Source organism: Hyaena hyaena, unplaced genomic scaffold (assembly GCF_003009895.1).
Source record: "Hyaena hyaena isolate Hyena2069 unplaced genomic scaffold, ASM300989v1 scaffold_857, whole genome shotgun sequence".
Classification (NCBI taxonomy): Eukaryota; Metazoa; Chordata; class Mammalia; order Carnivora; family Hyaenidae; genus Hyaena; species Hyaena hyaena.
The window spans coordinates 206,547-227,203 of record NW_024081490.1 but is presented as its reverse complement, the minus strand read 5'-3'; the positions used below and the strand labels follow the sequence as shown (position 1 = coordinate 227,203).

General features: G+C 37.7%; 1 protein-coding gene across 2 annotated transcripts in view; it reads left to right on the top strand.

The window, feature by feature from the left end:
* Positions 1-20,657, top strand: part of ANTXR2 (ANTXR cell adhesion molecule 2) — a 148,402-nt gene that overhangs the window by 55,100 nt on the left and 72,645 nt on the right. For both annotated transcript variants that reach the window (XM_039220015.1, XM_039220014.1), the window contains 2 exons: positions 1,636-1,714; positions 13,657-13,752. In XM_039220015.1, the coding sequence (XP_039075946.1) occupies positions 1,636-1,714; positions 13,657-13,752 (175 nt within the window). The remainder of the gene's footprint in view (positions 1-1,635; positions 1,715-13,656; positions 13,753-20,657) is intronic.

The following is a 20,657-nucleotide window of genomic DNA, read 5'->3' as shown; positions in this document are numbered from 1 at the left end:
ACTGTGAAACTACTACTTATTTTAAAGGCCGTTGTGAGGATTAATGAGATGATGTCCCTAAAATGCCAAGGCTGGTATCTGGCACATAGCAGGGCTAAATAATGCTTCTCATCTCCCCTCTTTGGCATCATAATTGAAAACTTTACCAGTGGTTTGAGATTGCTTCTCTTTTATCAGAATTCTTTGTAAGCAGTAGCAAATTTGGCTTTCAATTCAAGGGATAGAGAAAAAAATCTTCAAACTATAACAACATTTTACTGATTCAGAGTAATTCAGTCAAAGTTTTTAGCTATTAATTCTTGGAATTTAGAATATTTTAGGAGAATGGGAGCATGGCACTCTATCGAAGTTAGATTACCAAAATACTACTTTCTGCTTTAATGAATGGGTAGCTTTGAAATGTTGGCATTCTGATTACTATAGGATAATATACTGTGTAAACTATTTTGGAAAAGGGTTGTTTACTTAATATTTTAAAATCTCGGGGCGCCTGAGTGGCCCAGTTGGGTAAGCATCCGACTTCGGCTCAGCTCATGATCTCACAGTTCATGGGTTTGAGCCCTGCGTCCAGCTCTGTGCTGACAGCTCAGAGCCTGGAGCCTGTCTTCGGATTCTGTCTCCCTCTCTCTCTGACCCTCCCCTGCTCGTGCTCTCTCTCTCTCTAAAAAATAAATAAAACGTTAAAAAAAAAAATCTCCTTGTCATTTTTCCCCCTTTTGATAGCTTAGAGCTATTTTTTAAAAAATTACCAACTCCTGGCTGACTGATCACAAATAATTACAAGAATCTAAATTATGAAATTTTAATTATTGTTAATTCTTATATTTTGAAACATGTTTCCAAAGTAAGAGCTGTATTCTAATTCTGATGTATCTTAGCTATGAAAAAGAAAATTATCCTTTCTTCTTCTACCTTTGTCAAAATATTTTAATGTCCTGAGACCATCTATAACAAATAACATGAACATTGCATTCTCTTTTTTCTTCAGTTTCTCTCTCTTGATAATACAAGAGATTATACTTTCTCTATATTTTACCCTTGAATGGTTTATTATTTCCAATTATTTATTTATCTATTTTTAAAGAATTTTTAAATGCTTATTTTTGATAGAGACATTGCAATGGGGGAGGGGCAGAGAGAGAGGGAGGCAGAATCCAAAGCAGGCTCCAAACTCTGAGCTGACAGCTTGATGTGGAGCTCGAACCCACAAACCATGAGATCATGACCTGAGCAGAAGTGGGACACTTAATTGACTAAGCCACCCAGGCGCCCCTCCAACTTTTTTATCCTTCATAATCTTGTGATGGTAGTAATATCTGAAGACAGGGGAAATATGCTAAGTCAGTTCTAAGCATTTTTTTTTCATTCTTTTTGGGTTTTTGGAAAGACAGCCTCAGCATTTCTCTTAATGAGTTTTTTAATGTTTCTATTTATGCTAATACTTCTTTTAGGAAAAATTAGATCATTTAAGGAATTTGCCTTTGGCTACCAAGTAAGGACTGGATATAAGAAAGAAAAAAGCTAGGATAACTGATGAAAAGTAAACGTTCTTGCTGGTTTTGAATTACATGCAGAAATAAAAATCTCTCACAATCCTCTGGTTTTTAATTTATTTTTAATTATTGTTTCTTCCAGAACTCTTGATGTTTCAGTGAGCTTTAATGGCGGAAAATCTGTCATTTCGAGCTCATTGATAGTCACAGCCACAGAATGTGTAAGTAAAAAGTTGCATAAGGTTACTTTTAAAAATGATTCTATACAGAAATAATTTTTGGATTCTGAGTGTTGTTGGATATTAGAAAAAGGAAGATGCCAGCAATGACACTGGAGACGGCCACTAGGAAAACTTTGTATAGAATTTATTTTAGATTTTGTTTTTTTTCTTTAGTCTCATTAAAAAGAGATTTTAAGATAGTATAAAAATTATTCTGATATTCATAAAATTCAAAAGTCCTATTTAAAAATCAAAATAAGGTAGGAGAATGATTTTCAGATGAAACATTTTTCTTAAAACATCATTATCAAAATGGAATCATTTTTTCTCTTATGAAGGTTGGATTATTGTGTCTAAGACATTGATCATGTTATGAAATTATGAGTGTATTTTAATATGATCTCATATTTTTGTCCTTTTTAAATGTTGGTGCTTTATAACGTGAGTAAATAATTTGATTTTGATACCTTGATATATCTTGGTTAGAAACTCTATTTTACTTGAAATGATTCATTTGTTTTACCTAAGATGCAATAATTTCAACTGTAAACTTCATTTTAAGATAGTGTTTGCCTTGTAGATAATTTTTGGGGTTCATGGAAAGTTTTCATATTCAGTTGAACATGAAGACAGCACTAAAAGAGACTGATCACATGGCTATTATTTTTATATTATCTTTGTAAAACTACAGTAGTCAAAGCAAAAAACCCAAAATCCTTTCCCTTCAAAACACTTTCTCATATCTCATGGTTCATGGTTTTATATTTCGATCTTTATTTTTTAATAAATATTTTTATTTTTATTTATTTTGAGATGGGGGTGGAGAGAGAGCAGGCATGGGGCAGAGAGAGAGGGAGAGAATCTCAAGCAGGCAACCTGCTGCCAGTGGCGAGCCCGACATGGGGCTTGAATCCACAGACCATGAGATCATTACCTGAGCCTAAATCAAGTGTCAGATGCTTAACTGACTGAGCCACCCAGGTGCCCCTATATTTTGATCTTTTCATTGGAGAGACATCCTTCCTTTAAAACACAAAATAACTCACTATTATATAGAGACAGTTGTCTTTCTCACTGTAAGAAAACATTGCAAGGAAAACAAAACAACCATAGGGACCTTGGTCCACTACTGAATGCTCTGGATAACTCTTTATCAACACCTGTCTCTGTTTTAACTACCTAAGTTTTTTTCCTCTTTTTATTTGCAAGTCATGTTGCAATTTGCAGGTTTTCTTGTCTCTCAGGATGTGGTTAGATTACAAATTAGGTAGTTTCTCGGTGATTAGCTCACTAAAATGACGCTCTTTCTCCATCCTTCCTCTTATTCTTTTTTTTTTTTTAATTTTTTTTTAATGTTTCCTTATTTTTGAGAGAGAGGGAGAGAGAGAGGGTGTGTGTGAGCTAGGGAGGGGCAGAGAGAGAGGGAGACACAGAATCTAAACAGGGTCCAGACTCTGAACTGTCAGCACACAGCCCGATGTGGGGCTCAAACCCACAAACTGTGAGATCATGACCTGAGCTGAAGTCAGATGCTTCACCAACTGAGTCACGCAGGCATCTCATCCTTCCTCTTATTCTGTTCTTCTAGCCATTCTTTCTCATCCTTGTATAGGATACAAGTCTTTGTATTCTGTATTATATACAGAAAGAAAAATCTCCCACAATCCTCTGTTTTTTAAATTTATTTCTAATTATTGTTTTCTTTTTCATTTTCCTCTTTTTATTTACAATTCATCTTGCAACTTGCAGGTTTTCTCATCTCTCAGGATGTGGTAGGATTACAAATTATGTAGATTCTCAGTGATCAGCTCCCATACTATTGTATCTTATACAAAGCCTTGTATCCTATAGCCGTTGACAATTATGGTGTGCAGGATGCTGAGGTTAATTGATTCACTTTGGAATTTACAAGTCATGTACTTTTAAGGAAGTCTTCCTAGGTCTTTCTGGTTCTCAGGAGAGAACATTGTGACTCAAGGTAGTTTAAGAGTGAGGCGATTTTAGAAGGAGTGACATTGGTTGTGTCAGAGATGGAGAGGGTGTAGGTAGGGACAAGTTGTAATATTCAGTAGGGGATCAAAGTAATTTTCATTGCACAGGTGAAATTTGAATAAAGACTGAGGAAGGTGAGGAAGTGAACTCTGAAGACCACACAAGGAAAGAGTGTTTCGTGCAGCAGGAGTAAATAGAATGAAGCCTAAAGGATCATTCGGTCATTCTATCTGACAAGCTTAAAGCAAAGCAAGGTGGCCAGTGGGCTGGAATGGAGGTACCCTGGGAAAGCAGGAGTCTCAAAAAAAGTAGGAGAGAATGAGGGGAAGGGGCCGACTTTTTCTTCAGAGTGGATTGGGGAGCTATTGGAAGGTGATATGATATGACTTATTACTTTGAAAAGATCACTCTGGCTACTGTGTAAAAATACACCTTGCAGAGAGGGGCAAATGTGGAAATACAGAGACCAATTTTTTGACTGTTTAAATAATCTAGAAGAGGGGAGGATGGCTCCACTAAATGTGAGGTGGAAAGAAGTGATTGGATTTGAATACATCTGAGTAAAGGTGGGATCCCTGGGATGTCTAGACAGAGTAGATATGGGTGTGAGAGGACATTCACAATAATTCTAAATGTTTTCACCTGAGCGACTAGAAGAATGTGTTGTCATCAGGTAGAGCAGTGTTTGGAAGAAGATGAAGACTTCTTTTGTTTTGGAAATGTTGAGTGAAAGATGTGTATACAGCCATTTCAGTGGAAATATCATAAAGCAGTTGAATCTACAAGTCAAGAATTCCAGAGAGAGGTCTGGATTGAAAGTACACATTTGAGGGTTGTATAGCCTGGGGTAGTCAATGAAATTCCACATGATTTTTACTGAAAAAAGAAAAAAAATGAAAGTGACTTTTAAGAGGTTAGATCAAGGAGAGAAAGAACATCAGAGAAAGGTTTTGTTTTGTTTTAATTTGGGGAATAGTTGACATACAACATTGTATTAGTTTCCGGTATACAACATAGTTGATTTGATATTTATGTACATTTTGAAATGGTAACCACAATAAGCGTAGTTACCACCTGTCACTATACAAAGTTGTTACAATATTATTGACCATGTTCCCTGCACTGTGCATTACATTCCTGTGTTTCATGTATTTTACAACTGGAGGATTGTATCTCTTAATCTCCTTCACCAATTTCATCCATACCCCCAAATCCCTCTCCTTTGGCAACCACCAGTTTGTTCTTGAGAAAGGTTTTGGATTTAGGCAAGAAGAAAGGAAGGAATAGCAGATTACAGATAAATAGAAAAACAAAACAGAGAGTGGATCTATTTGGTTGGAGTAAAGATGGTGGGAAGGAAGCTTGAAAGTAGAAAATTTAGACCAGATTATCAGTAGCCTCAAAAAAGAAAACAACCAGGTGAAGTTAAGAGTTTATCCTGTAGGTCTGTGGCTCTTAAACCTCAGTGCACAGAAGTCTGTGCTGAAATGAAAAAAAAAAAAAAAAGCGGATTATATTTTTCATAATGCTAGATTTATTCAACTTGAAAGAATTCTTTTGTTCCAAAATAGCTCTTTCTGCCATTTTAATTTTGAAATATCCTTTAACTGAAGAAAGGATAACTGTAATAGTTTGTTGGATCTGCCCTTCCTTCCTTTTTTTTCTCGCCTTCCCTCTCTCTTTCCTCCTTGCTCTCTTTTCTTCCTTGGAATGGGAGAAGTATGTAGTGATAAAGAAAAACGGCACTCGACAACATTAAACAGGTAAGGAAGACCTTATTCAAGGCTATTACAAGGGTGCCTGACTGGAGCATGTGACTCGTCTGATCTTGAGGTTGTGGGTTCAAGCCCTACGTTGCGTATAGAGATTACTTAAAAAATAAAATAAAATAAAAGACTATTACAATAGGGGAGAGATTGAACTCAACAGAGATGGGACAAGGAGGTGGAGAGAATTGCAGGCCACCTGTATATGCTAACTGGTTTTACCCAAAAGAGAAGTAAACTTTCTCTTATTTACCAGACAGGAGGTAGTGTTAAAATTTGGAGCTAGGCACCCATGAAGTTAGGCTCCTGCCCTCCCACAGAGACTGGGAAGTAGGGGCACCATCTTGTTTGATGAATACACTTCAAAGGGATGGCTCTCAGGTTGAGAGAGAACTTCCCCCTTGGATCTGTAAAACTGGGAAGAAACTTCAAAGGAGACTTACATACATTTCAAAGAGGGAGAGAAAGATTTTGGAATTAGAAGTTTTCTAAAGTAGATTCTCTAAAAAAAAAAAGAGAGAAGTCATGGGCCTATTGTCAAGAAGAAACTTATCTGAAGTTTAATCAAGCTGAGGGAGAATGTAAGCCCATCTTGGTCAGTAGAATTAGTGAATAAGACAGGAACTAGCTCAAGAAATGGGAAAACCCCAGGACACTTAACTCTGTAAAGGAGCCAAAGGAAGGTTGGAATTCCAATATGAAAAGAAGGCAACATTAAGTGCTTCAGAGAGGTGAAAGATGAAAGGTCACAGGGGTCACAGTTACCTTGATGCTTCAGTCTAGGTTCATGATGTATGAATCACACATGTCTTCTGTGTGAATTTTTATTATTCCAGTGATTATTATAGGATAATAAATACTATAATTCACGTGATTGTTTTGCTAAAAATCGTAGCATAATTCATTTTTCCCATTAGAATTAGCCATTATTTTGTATTCACACTCAAATACCTCGAGTGTGTGGTAGTAATATTATCATTTTATAGACATGAAAAGTGAGCCTGTTGCCGTGAGATGTTCCTGCTGATGTGTGCATTAAATCTCTTTTCAAAACAAGATGGGTAAAATGATGATAAACACTCGGGTGTTGTATTAAGTGATATTCAGTCTGTCAGGCATTTTCAGATATGATGAGGTGCAGTTAGTGGGGTTACTCATTCTAGGATGATGCTTTTGGCTCTCACAGGCCTTTGAAAGCCAATCAAACAAAGCACCATTGCTTTGGCAATTGATTAATCTTCATGGAAATCCTACAGATAGAGCAGCCCCTCTGTGTGCTCCGAGGGCATCCAGGCTCCGTCCTGTTAAGGCAGTATGTCACTGAACTGTAATTTCCTGTTTACTTCTGGGCTTTTCTTAGTCATTTCGAGATATTGACAGCAGGGCCTGTCTTACTCACTGCCTTCGTACCAGTGCCTGGTCCTTACACAGGGCTTGTGCTCCAAAATTATTTGTTAAATGAATGGATGAAAGTAGCTGTATATCTAGTTTAAAAGTGGGAAAATGAAGGCTTCGATTTATGAGATTTAAGATTAGGGCCTGAGAAGGGCTTGTATTTAGACGGACATTTCTCTTTATCTATCTCAGAATATCTCCTAAATATATCTCCGCTTAAAAAAATAGTAAAAGATACGTTTTGTTCCCCCTTTGAACCTCTGTTTTTCTGACTCTTGACATAGCCGTATCAAGAATATGTTTCCTGAGCACACAGTGCTAAGCACCATACATGTGCTAAGCACTTTATGACTTCATTTAATACTTAAAACTTAAGAGGAGGCTCTTACTATTACCTTAATCTTACAGACGAGGAACAGAGAGCCATCTCTAACCTCTTGCACACATTTATGCAAACGCGTTAGAAGGTGCTTCTTCTATTAGGTACATCTAGCTCTCAGCAGGGCGCATGGCTTGATGAGAAAGAATGTAGGTTGCTTTTAGCTCTGCCCCTGACAGGGGAAACTTGTAGCCTGAAGGCTCTAAAGGTTAAATTATCTGCTCAGCCTCACAGTCAAGTAGATGCTAGAATTGAGAATTGAATCCAAGTCTGTCTTCCCCCTCACTGGCCTGACCACTTGTGCAATCTGCCCTTTGTAACTAGGTCCTCATTTGATTTATATAAAACTGGGGTTGGCAACTTATTTTTCTTCTGTAAAAGGTCAGATAGTAACTATTTCAGAGTTTGAGGGCTACAGTTTCCATCACAACTATTCAACTCTGCCATTCTAGCACAAAGACATCTGTAAATACTATGTAAACAAATCCATGTGGCTGTGTTCAAAAGACTTCAAACACTGAAGTTTGAATTTTATGTAACATATTCTTTTTCTGATTTTGAGAAGGGAGTGGGAGAGGGGCAGAGGGAGAGAGAGAGAGAATCCCAAGCAGGCTTCACACTCAGCATGGAGTCCTATGGGGGGCTTGATCCCATGACCCTGGGATCATGACCTGAGCCGAAATCAAGAGTTGGACGCTCAACTGACTGAGCCACTCAGTCGCCCCATTACAAATTAAAAAAAAAATTTTTTTGCAGCTATGTAATAAGGTAAAAAAAAAAACATCTTAGCTTGCCAGGGGTCTTATGAAACAGATGAGCTGATTTGGCCTTTGGGGCATAGTTTGCTAATTCCGCATATCACATATTCCAAAAGAATCCAGAACATGAAATCATCACTCATTCTGTGACTATTTTTTTCTTTCCTGAACTCTGAATCCATAGAAGAAAAATATTGTGGAGACCCACTTCCCCTTCTGTGACTCTCTTTGCTTTTTGTTTTTCTTGTTTTGTTTTGTTTTTAATGTGGTTGCTGTGAATAGTTTCTAGGTAGATTACAACAGTTTTGAAAAATTTTGAGTTATTCTTCTTTCCCATAGTTATTTGAGTTTTGAAAAATTTGAGTGATTCTTATAGTTATTTTGCAAGTACAGTAGGGACTGATTTGTTTTTATACTTCTATGATTCTCTCAGCTAGAATTTCACTTACATTAGATGGAATGAAGTTTTTGATTGGAAAAGTTGTTTTAATGGAGAAAAGGAAATCAGATGCAGATGAAATTCAAAAACTTAATATGTCCAGGATGACTACAAAATATGTTCTTTCTACCCCAATGTCAAGTGCACGGTTGTGGTATATCCTCAGTTAACCCTTAAAAGAGTTTTGGCTTCATAGCTATGATCATCATCTGGGTAATAAATATCAAAGTGGACTCCTCAGAAAACTTGCACAACCTAATCTTCACAGACATCTGAGAATGCCATTTTTTCAAAACTATGGTTAGAAAGATTCAGTCCAACAAATGGCCAAATGAAAGGTCTTCCAATAAATGGACGTTAATTTGACAGATGGCCAGTTCTGTCCGTATTATAAAGAACTACCACTTTTGAGAACGTTGTGTTTCATACCTTCTCTTTAGCTTCTTCAGGTGCTGCTAAGTCCCCTCTAACTCTATGCTCCACCCAAAATTGTCTTTCTCTTGTCCTTGCAAGAGCCACTAATTCTGCCTCACTTTCTCCCTGCACTTTCTTATTTCCTCGAGGTGGTCCTCTCAGAACGGAAGACCAGGTTAGTCCCTATTTTTACTTGTCTCTATTGTAGTTGCCTTCCTTGCTCAAACCTTGTTCAAGGTTTGTCTCTCCAGCTAACCTGTGGGCTTCCTGAAGACTTGTCCAACTTGGTAACTCTGGCACCTACTTATTTAAAGGCAGGCATACCAACCGGACACGAGAGGCTTTTAGTTTCTACCTGTGACACAGATCTATGTGTCATCATGGCTAGTTTCATTTGTCTCCTAACTGCAGTTTGCAGCCTGCTGGCTGCTCATAGAACTGAAGTCTATGTATTTGACCTTTCCTTAATTTGTTTATAAAGTTATGTGAACAATGGAATTATTTCCCTTTCAAGATGAAGACTTTCATGCTCTGATAATGGCTCTGGCAAATGAAAACAACGGAACTGGGAAAGCCTGAATTTGTATCCAGTTAACTGAGCTAATGTCTGGGATTGGGACACCCAGGGACTGTGTGTCATACTCTTGAGGCACTGATGGCAAGGTTGGGTTATATTACATTCTTCGCTTCCTTTGACCTGTTTTCCATCATGCTCAGCTTAAATATGATAAAGATTAAGTCTGTAGGTCTTTAGAAAGTGTGTATTTTCTTTTTAATTTTATTGAAGATGAGTCTTTGGAGTCAGTTGGCATGATAATATTGTCATAGCAAATGTATATTTGCATGTGGATGTGCATAGTGTCTTATTAATGTTCTTAATAGAATTATTGTTTTGGAGGAAAAATCAAGAATTTTAACTGCCTATCACGGTGAGCCCATCTACTCTCTGTTCTGTCAGTATGATTTTCTGAATTTCCTGCTAATGACACATTCACAGAAAGAAAAAAAACTAACCGATAAAATTTGAGCAGATTCATATCTTCTAGATGCATGTTCTTATTTCTGAACACAGAGTTTGAGTTCTAAGAAAAGAGGAAACCAAATGTTCATAGAGCCTTTTGAAAACTATAGCACAGGCAAATGGTGAGCCATTTCTTGAGTGCTGTGACTAGATCCTCATGTGGGAAAGGACTGATAGGGAGTGCTGTCTTCATTCTGCGCATAAATAGTCAGATGGGGAGTATCTTATACAAGACCTGATACTTGAAGGTAGAATCATGAATTTATGCCTTAGATAGCCTTTCTCCTATAGGATATCACACTTTTCTATGTATTTTTTTTTTTTACATACTTTTCCTGTCATATTCCCATTTGCCTAGATTTTAGAGCTTAGCATAATCAAGGCTGTGGAAAGTCACATGACTTGTTTATGAATGTTTAGAAGCCTGTGTAGAAAGATGCACTTTGAGTATTTCTCAGGTAGTCTGATCTGTGTTCTGATTTTTTTTTTTTTTTGGCTTTAGGAACAGAGAACTTAGATATTTGCCTGAAAATTTTTTGTAAAGTATTTATATTCTCTCTTTCTCTGACACATACCTGCACGCGCGTGCGCGTGCGCGCGCGCACACACACACACACATTTCTATGTGCAAGACAGTGATTTCGATATTTCAGATGTGTTAATTACCAGATTTGAGATTATATTTTCATTCTACCAAACTCTACCTCAAGAAATTGCTGCACGAGTCCATGTCTTTTTATTTCTTATATTTTAGGTTAATTCTTTATTGTAAATATCATGTAATTGCATCTTCTAGAGTCTTAAGAATGGGCAGATAGTGAGTGATAGAACTCAGTGAAGATAGTGTGTGCATGTGTGAAGTTTTGATATTTTTTTGTTGTTGTTGTTGTCTTCTGTGAGAAGAATTAAATAAAATGATCAAAGATTCTACATGATACCTTGGTGGTACCAGTTTTGGTTAATTTGGAACCTAACAACAGCTACATAAATACCTTGTATGGTTGTTTCCTTTTCCTTTCAGCCGCAAAGTCAGAAATCAAAGGATAGCTTTAGTTGTTCATGTGTAGTTGATTCTTAATCTAAAAATTTCTGAAAGTAGTGAATGTTTTATGGTTTATGCTGCTCTGAGAGTTAATTACCTTAAAAATAGATTTATTAAAACTCAAAGACTGCTAGTAATCAATATCTCTAAAAATGGATCTATTTCGGGATAGTTTCCAAGCCACTATATGCTCATCTTTTTTTTTTCCTTTTTCTTCCTTTGTGATAATAACAGGTGATACAAGGAAATGGTATACATGTCAAGATTTTTCTGATTAGGTGAACCAAGTATATTTGGCTAACACCTCCTTGCCACTTGTTTTGAAAACTACCTTCTCTTCTTTTCTCTTCTCTTCTCAGTTATTTACATGTTACTGTCTACATGAAGATTGCTATCTCTTTTTGTGCATACGTCATTATGTTTTGCACTTTAAATTTCATTCTAAAATGTACTGACTGAATACAATCACCATTGTCACCTGCTTTGATCAACCACATTTCTCAGTGTGGATTCTAGGGAATCCTAGATTTAAACATTTAGATATTTCAAATGTTATGAGAAAAAAAGATGGTTCTGTGGTGATGTAAGTTGAACTTCTTTGCTGCAGAGTGATTCAGATATTTATAAGTATGTTAATGTGCATAATGATTTCCTAAGAGAGAGATAATAGTAAAGGCTTTTCTGCAAAGAGTTTCATGCTTTGGGACTAACTGGCTTTCTTATTTTGGAGATAAGAAAACAGGCCCTGAGAAATTAACCAACTTGCTTACAATTAAACCTCCAGACTTTCACTACAGCGACATTCTAAGATGGGTACTGCTGAGACCACACCTTGCGAGCTCTTGTGATAAAAGTAGCCCTTATTCTGACTCTGGGATTGTACTTCTTATTTGTTTTGAATGACAAGAGATGTATTTCTGAAAAACTGCCCATGAAGTTTCAAATTTCCACCTGGGGAGTATATTGAGTTATTTACATTTTTTTCTTCCCTGCATTCTTTCCCTGAAAGAAAGAAAGAAAGAAAGAAAGAGACACGTACAAAAACCCAAATCATTATTATAGGGGATACCAGAGTAGGGTTTTAGAGACACACCTTGTTGCCTTGGAAACTTCATCCCCACACTAAAATTTCAGTGTATCTGTGGCTTTTGCAGTCTTATTTCTTTGGAGTTCATGTTCTTAGTAAATAATTTTAAATGCCAAGCATAGAGTATACATGGGTAAGTAGGTTGGATGTAACCCCATGACTTTCTAGAGTTCCTAATGTCGAATGGCAGAAAAGCGAAATTAAAGAAATAATCAATTTATCAAAAATAAACAAATAATTATGATAAATGTTACAGAGAACTATTAATTGTATAATAAAGAGGGGCATTTTCTTTTTTTTTTTTCAGAAAATGTTTAATAATCGATAGAACACTTTATTTTTGTTTGTTCTTCAAATTTTATTTAAGTTCTCATTAGTTAACATATAGTGTAATATTAGTTTCAGGAGTAGAACTTAGTGACTCATCACTTTCAGACAACACCCAGTGCTCATCATAACAAGTGCCCTCCTTAATACCCACCCATCTAGCCCATCCCCGACCCCCACTCCTCCTCCACCAACCCTGAGTTTATTCTCTATTGTAAAGAGTCTCTTATGGTTTATTTCAAGAGGGGCCTTTTCTAGCCAGAGGGTGCAAAGCAGGCTTCCTGGGGAAGTGACTTAAGCTGAGCCCTGTAAGATGCCTGTAAGGAAGATGCCTTCCTTACAGGAAGGGGGTTGGAGGCAGAGCTAAGGGCAGGTTCCTTAGGGCTACAAGAGCTTGGCATTAAGAAGTGTGCAGAAATTGGTGTGGTTCCTGTGTGGGTAGTGCTTGAGCTGTGGTGCGAAATCTGATATGTGAGTGCACGAGGTTGCTTTCTTGCCCTGATGCATATGTACTGTTTGCCAACAAGAGCCATTGTTGTTGGTGTGCCATTTACCTGGTTAGTTTTGATGTTCCTCTTCCCCTGTCATTTATATGTATAATGAAAGTAGTTTTCTATCATCAAAAAGTCTGGGAAAATGCTGCATACATTCTGCCTAGAAGTAATCACCCTTGTAATGAAAATAATCCTTTCCCAGAGACAAGACAGGCACCCAGACAGCCCATTCAAATAACTCTAGATAGTGATTTTTCCTGCATTCTTTAAGGCATCATTTAGAAGTGTCATCATTTAGTTGTGAATACTAATAAAGGATTAGAAATTATATATATACTCACTGACAAGAAAAAGGTAAAAGGTCAAGAAATAATTATTATAAGGGCGCCTGGGTGGCTCAGTTGGTTAAGCGTCTGACTTTGGCTCAGGTCATAATCTCATGTTTTGTGGGTTTGAGCCCCGCATCAGGCTCCGTGCTGACAGCTCAGAGCCTAGAGCCCACTTTGGATTCTGTGTCTCCCTCTCTCTCTCTGCCCCTCCTCTGCTCACGCTCTGTCTCTTTCAGTCTCTCAAAAAGAAATAAAACATTAAAAAAAATTGAAAGTGTCTATAGTGCTTTGGAATATTTCGTATTTATTATAGATTTTTAACATATATGAAATCGATTATAAAGGAATTTGCAGAATTTAGAAGAATATAATAGAAATTTGATTTGACATCATTATGCTTTCACATCATTTTCTGGTGTTTCCTTAAAAACACGTGTATTTGGGATTTAACCCTATGCTTTACTGACCACTTTGTTTTTTTGTCTTCTGCCTCTTCTAGTCTAATGGTATTGCAGCCGTCATTGCCATTTTGGTGTTACTGCTACTACTGGGCATTGGTTTGATGTGGTGGTTTTGGCCCCTGTGCTGCAAAGTGGTGAGTAAGGAGGATTTTCAACTCTACTCATTTGTGAAGCAATGAGATATAAAGTAAGGCCTGAACTGTGAATCCATGCTCTCTTGTCAACAACAGTAAAGTTTCAGTTAGTGAATTGAATTTTAGTAGTTTTTCATAAAAAAACTCTAATAAATTCTAGAAAACATCCATGCCAATAAATGTTTCTTATAAAACTTCATCTGAAAAAAACATTTCAAAATCAAGCTTGGAGGGAGAAGGCGAGAGGGTAGGAGGAGAGGTAGTAGGGATAAAGGGCTTTCTACTTTAGTACAAAAGAATTTCCAGTAAGTTGAATGATACTTTCTGTTGGATTCATGGAGAGAGGTTGATAATCTGTCAGGTTTTCTTGTCAGTGCTTATTGAATCTTTCATTACCTCTTTAGAAGATCTATTTCAGGACCTTCTCTGTGCCTCTCAGAGAAACATTTTAGAAATAAACTGTATGCAAATGTTAGGGTGTCTGTCACACAGGCAGTTTTGAAGTTATGATGGTGTATTTGTGTTATTTTTCCTGTTTGAGTAACGCCTTTGAAAGAATACAGGTTTATATTCATTTTCTATTGCTATTTTAACAAATTGCAGTGCATTCCATGGCTTAAAGCAACCCAAATTTGTTATCTAGCAGTGATTTAATCACAGATCTAAGATGGGTCCAGTGAGGCTGGACTAAACTGGACTAAGTTACATTCCTGTCTTAATGCTCGGGATGGGTCCCTAGCCTTCTCCGGCTTCTCGAGGCCACACTCCTACCTTGTTTCCTCCATCTTCTCTCTCAGCCCAGCTGAGAAAGGACCTCCAGTGTTCAGGAACCATGTGAAGAAATTGGACCCAGGATAATCTACCCCCTCAAGGTCCTTAACTTTATCATATCTGCAAAGTTCCTTTTGCTATGTAATGGACATTATTCATAGTTCCAGGGACATTTGCGGGGAGGGGGCATTATTCTGTCTACTGCAGGATGGAATGTTGAGTAATAAAGTTCACCACATTTCAAGTAACCCAATTTAGATTGTTCAGGTTTCCTAATCATAGGAAAGATTATCTGAAGAAGCACTCATTCAAAGCATACCTCCTACTCAGTTTGAGGTATGCTCAAGTTTGTATTCTTTTTATTATCAGCACATTAGGTAGAACATTATATTCTGTAGATCACAGTGGTGTTGTGCCTAATATTACTAGATTGCCTCTCTTCTCCCTCACCTTTGCTGACTAATTTCAGCTTCCTTATAACTTCAGGCACTACTTTGCATCACTCCTGCATTTATTATTAATTGTACTTCATTCTGTTTTTGTGAGTCAGCTTTACAATCCTTTGTCTCAGAGCTGTTGCCCCATACAAGAGGTATAGAATTAACTCAGACAACGGTAGAGACAAGAAACATCCTGTCTCTTTACTGAACTAATCAGTCTCCTGTCATAGCAGTTTATGCTCAAATGGTTTCCTGTTGTAATCTCGATTATCCTAGATATGGCTATTTTTGGGTAGCATTCTTGAGTCAAATTGAAAGCAAAAGGGTGCCTTAATATGATGTGTTCTTGTTTTTTTTAATTTATCTTTTGCAGTGGTGGATGTGCTTTCCATCTTTATTTTGCAGTTTCCTTTATTATTGATCAGATGGCTCAAAAGTGGCAAAGTATATGATTCTTTTAAAGACCTGTGTGAAAACTAAAATGGGCTCTTTGGGACATTGCTAGCTGTGCTCAAATAACGATCTTGACCACCATTTTGGATGTTACAGAGAGGACTCGATCTCCAGGTGGTGAGAATAGATTCATTTTAATCCTGAGACTAGGGATCATGGATCACGAGAGATCACAAGGTGTATTTCTTTATGCAAAGCACAGAGGGCTACCTTTAAGGTATGTTGTCAGGATGTCAGAATGGCCTTTTATCCTTACAGACATTATGAGTTCTTACGGATTTCTGAAACTTAATAGAGAGATCCCCCTGTATTTTACATTGATAACTATAGTTAAAAGAGCAGCAGGCCTCGAGTATGAACTTATATTTATACTTAGGTATAAATGAATCATAGCAAATGTCTTCTAAAGTAGATTTAAAGCAGGGTAGAAGCAAAATTCCGTATTCAGCCCTTGGAATCTGTGTCAGTACTATATTAGGAACTGGGGGTACAAAAATGACTATAAGATGATACGGAAATTCGTATTTTAATATGGAAACACAGAAATGTGGGCAAAGTATAAATGGAGGGGCATGAGTGTCCCCATAGCGACATATGTAAAGCACACTAAGAACATAGGAGAAGGGATTTACCAGAGTCACAGGATTGTTTTAGGGAAACCTCACTGGGCTGATGACTCCACACTGAGTTTTGAATAATGAATAAGATGTTTACAGTTGATGAGGCATATTTCAGATGAAGTGTGTGTGTGGAATTACACTGAGTTATTCCGGCATGCTTTGGGGAGCCCTAGGCTGAGGCTTTTACCTGGTGCGCCAGTGAAAGGGAAGTGTGAAAGACGGGTTGGGATTTAAGCAGGAATCTCATTAGGGAGGCTTCTTCTGTCTTTTCCGAAGTTTGAACTCCCCCCGGGAGGATGAGAAGCCACTGGAGAGATTTGATCAGTATAATCCCCTGAAAGAAGCTTTGCTTGGTTTACAGCAGTGTCTACCCAGGTCCGGTCCTGGTGGGGATTAAGTCTGTATCCTGCTGAGTTTCCATCAACAATTGAAATGGGAAGCCAGTGACAGATGATATGCCTTGGATATGGCCAAAGCAAAGGAGGGCTAACAAAGTGCATATAGGAAGGAAGATGGAAGCTAAGTGAGCTAGGGAAGAATGAAGAGGTGATGTGAAGAAAAAGGGGCACAGGGACCATAGCCTTGTGACACAATCTCGAGAGTGTCCAAGGGTGTTGTGGTGCAATTGCAGGATATTTGTTTTACTTTGTTCCTTTAAGAGAATATGTTTGCACAATGTGGGACTTAGAACGTAGTTAGCTAAATAATTCTGAGCAGTTAAATTGTTAGGGATCAATTTAACTTTGACTATCTGTTGTTACCAGTAATATTACTTTCGAATGTGAAATGAGATGCATTTATTTCAGCTTGGTGTTGTACAAATTTTGAGTGTTTTTAAAGTACTAGTGGATGGGGCACCTGGGTAGCTCAGTCGGTTGAGTGTTCGACTTCTGCTCAAGTCAGTCTCGTGGTTTGTGAGTTTGAGGCCTGCAACAGGCTCTCTGCTGTCAGCACAGAGCCCCGTTTGGATCCTCTGTCCCCCCCCTCTGCCCCCACTCCCTCCCCCACACTCTTGCATGCTCCCCCCCCACTCTTTCATGTTCTGTCTCTCTCTCTCAAAAATAATAAACATAAAAAAATAAAAGTGCTAGTGGCAAACATTTAAATTTAATATTTCTGAGGTGTCTGGGTGGCTCAGTCAGTTAAGTGTCTGATTTTGGCTCAGGTCATGAATTCATAGTTCGTGGGTTTGCACTCCATGGTGGGCTCTGTGCTGACGGCTCAGATCCTGGAGCCTGCTTTGGATTCTGTGTCTCCCTCTCTCTCTGTTTCTCCCCTACTCATGCTCTGTCTCTCTCTCTCTCTGTCTCTTTGTCTCTCTCTCTCTCTCTCAAAAGTATATAAACATTTAAAAAATCAAATGTAATCTTTCAGCTGACACATGACTAAGAGCTCAAAAATGTTTGTTCTCAGGCACATTTAGATTATGTGAGTGGTCTACTTTCTTGAGGATCTTATGCTCGGGAGCTCTTAGAAAGATAGAAAGCCTAGATATGAAGCCCTGAACAGAGGCCCTAATATTTGTCACACATTCTCATTCAATCATTTAATATTTTATGCATATATCTTATGAAGTGATTTGTTCATTATTCAGAGATTAAAATTCCACAGATCCCTGATCAATAACTCAAAAATGACAGTGTTCCTTGTACTTCAGACAGTGGCTCTCATTTTTTTTTCCCTGCCCCAAATAACCAGAAGGTCTCAGAGAAGTAGTGGTAAGATTTCCCATGGTGGTGATTCTCCCTGAAGGGGAAGGACAGGGCTGGTTCTCCAGGATTCAGAGCCACTTGAAGAAGCCCTTGGGGTTGGATGAATAATGGTCCCTTAAGATATGCAGGTCTTAATTCCTGGAAACTGTGAATGTTATCTTCTGTGGCAGAAGGAACTTTGAGATGTGATTAAATTAAGGATCTTGAGCTAGGGAGGTTAGCCAGGAGGACCTACTGGTGGGCTCTAAATGCAGTCACAAGTGTCCTTGTAAGAGGGAGACAGAGGGAGATGAGCCTACGGAAGGGGAAGTGGCAGTGTGACCATGGAGGCAGAGACTGGAGGGTGCTGTTACTGCCTAGGGAATGATGACCATCACAGGAGCTCAGGGAGACAAGCAACAGATACAGCCCCGGAGCCTATAGAAGGAACCAGCTCTACTGATACCTGATTTTAGCCTTCTAAGACTCCATTCAGACCTCTGACTTCCAGAACCGTAAGAAAATAAATTTTCTGTTTGTCTTAAGCCATTGCAATTGTGGTGGCTTGTTGCAGCAGTGTTAAGAAACTAATACAGTTCTTAAAGGGTTCTTCTCTTCCCCAGGGTTGGGAATGAGTGCCTAGGGCTATTGATTTGGCGCGTCTTATGTAACATGTTTTCCGAGCGGCTCCTTACAGAAACTGTTCATGGAGTACAAGAGGTTGTAAAATGGAAGACAATGAAATATTCTTCAAAATGTTAGCAGTGGTTCCAAGGCTATTAAGGAGTCAATATGCATTTTTAAAAATTAGAATTACATTTCTGTTTTGTTTTGAGTAACCATAAAATAAATGTGCATAATGTTTTATATACTGAGTAGAAGTGACTTTATTGTTTCGGAGTGACAGGAAGTTTTGGAAGAAACAGGTTTCTGATTTTTAGATGTATCCAAGGCATATATGTTGTTAGAACCATCAGACAACCGGGATCCACGGACAGCTCTCTCGGGAGCTTGTTAATTTGCTAGAAGAGGCCAGTACCATCCCGTTCGTATACAAAAGCTGAATCACTGAATTCCTTGAAAGCTAGAAAGTGACCATTTTACTCTGCAGGTGAGGCAAAGAATTTGAGCATTTAACTCAATAACTATCTCTGTAACTATGACATATACTCATTAGCTTGACTAGTTGGCATGAGGAACAAGAAACATACCAAAGTCGTAAGTATCTCCTCTAGAATATTTTATATTAAAATTTTAACCAAAATCCTCAAAAAAGTTACCCAGTGGTACATTTTTGGTGATACTTAAATGAGATTAAGGTTAAGCGATTATTTATGTGATCATTTGTTGAACATTTCTCTTACTTTATAGCCTACTAATTTCATGAAATCAAGTATTGTGTGTATTTTATTCATCGTCGTACAACAGGCATGTTATACAGCAAACACATCTTCTTTGAACTATTTCAATTCTTAAAATTAAAACACTTGACTTCTCTTTATCTGGAAGACGACTTCAAAATTGGGTAACCTGTTGCGAGTTTTAACCAAAATTCTGTCAACTATGGAGAAGCATTTTGCATGAGAGGATTTACGGTACAATCTTAGTTCATTGTATGATTTTCACTGATTTTATTTAAAAGGTATTCTTTATAATGTATATACAATAGGAGATGTGGCCTTTGCCATTTCTATACAACAGGAACTGAGATACAAGCACATAAGAATTTTTTATTATAATAAAACTCTGAAGTAGAAACAATTTAACCTTTGTCTAGTTGCTTCTACATATACCCCACAGGGGTTTCTAACCTGAGGATTGTGAACTTGGGTGAGAAAAAATTCCAACTGAAATTTATCATTTCCTACATTTATAAATGTAGGCTGCTATCCACAAAAGTGTTCACAGTTCTGAAGATTTTGTCATCAATAGTAACTGCAGGTATCCTATATCACATATAATTTTTCCGATATTTTTGAAATGTATTTTACAAGTAACATAACTTCAAAATCAGGGTAGTTCCCAGTTCTCATTATTTAAGGAATGAATAAAATAGTATATACTTCTATATCACACATTTGTGTTGTTTTAACATAATTGGTCATTAGTTTTCAATATAATTGGATTCCTTAAAATTATTTTTTATTTTAATGTAGCTTAATTATTCTGGGAAGAGATCCATTGGTTCACCAGATTACCAAAAAGGCGTAGAATGAAAAAGGTTAAGGAAAAACCTGTGCAATAGAAAATCTGTCCACTTAACAGACTACTTACAGAGCATCTGGGTGGCTCATTCGGTTAAGAGTTGGACTCTTGGTTTCAGCTCAGGCCATGATCTCACAGTATATGAATTGGAGCCTTGTATCAGGCTCTGTCTGACAGCGTGGAGCCTGCTTATGATTTCTCTCTCCTTCCCACTCTGACCTTCCCTGACTTGCTTTCTCTCTGTCTCTCAAAAAATAAATAAATAAATAAATAAATATAAAAAATATGAGACTACTTACACATTTTAAATCTTTCATATCTGTTTAATGAGTATTTTCAAGGGAGAGATTGAGAGAGAGAGAATCATTTAAAATGCAGAATAGGGGCACCTGAGTGGCTCAGTCGGTTAAGTGTCTGACTTTGGCTCAGATCATAATTTCATGGTTCGTGAGTTCAAGCCCTGTGTTGGGCTCTGTGCTGACAGCTTAGGGCCTGGAGCCTGCTTCTGATTCTGTGTCTCCCTCTCTCTCTGCTCCTCCCCCATTCATGCTCTGTCTCTCTCTGTCTCTCAAAAATGAATAAACGTTAAAAAATATTTTAAAAAAATTTAAAATGTTGCAGAATAGTGTCCTCTGTGTACCGGGGCTTTCCATGACAATTAGAAATCTGAAGCAATGATAGTTGGAAAACTTTATCTAGTAGTAATCATAGTAAAAGGACCTTGA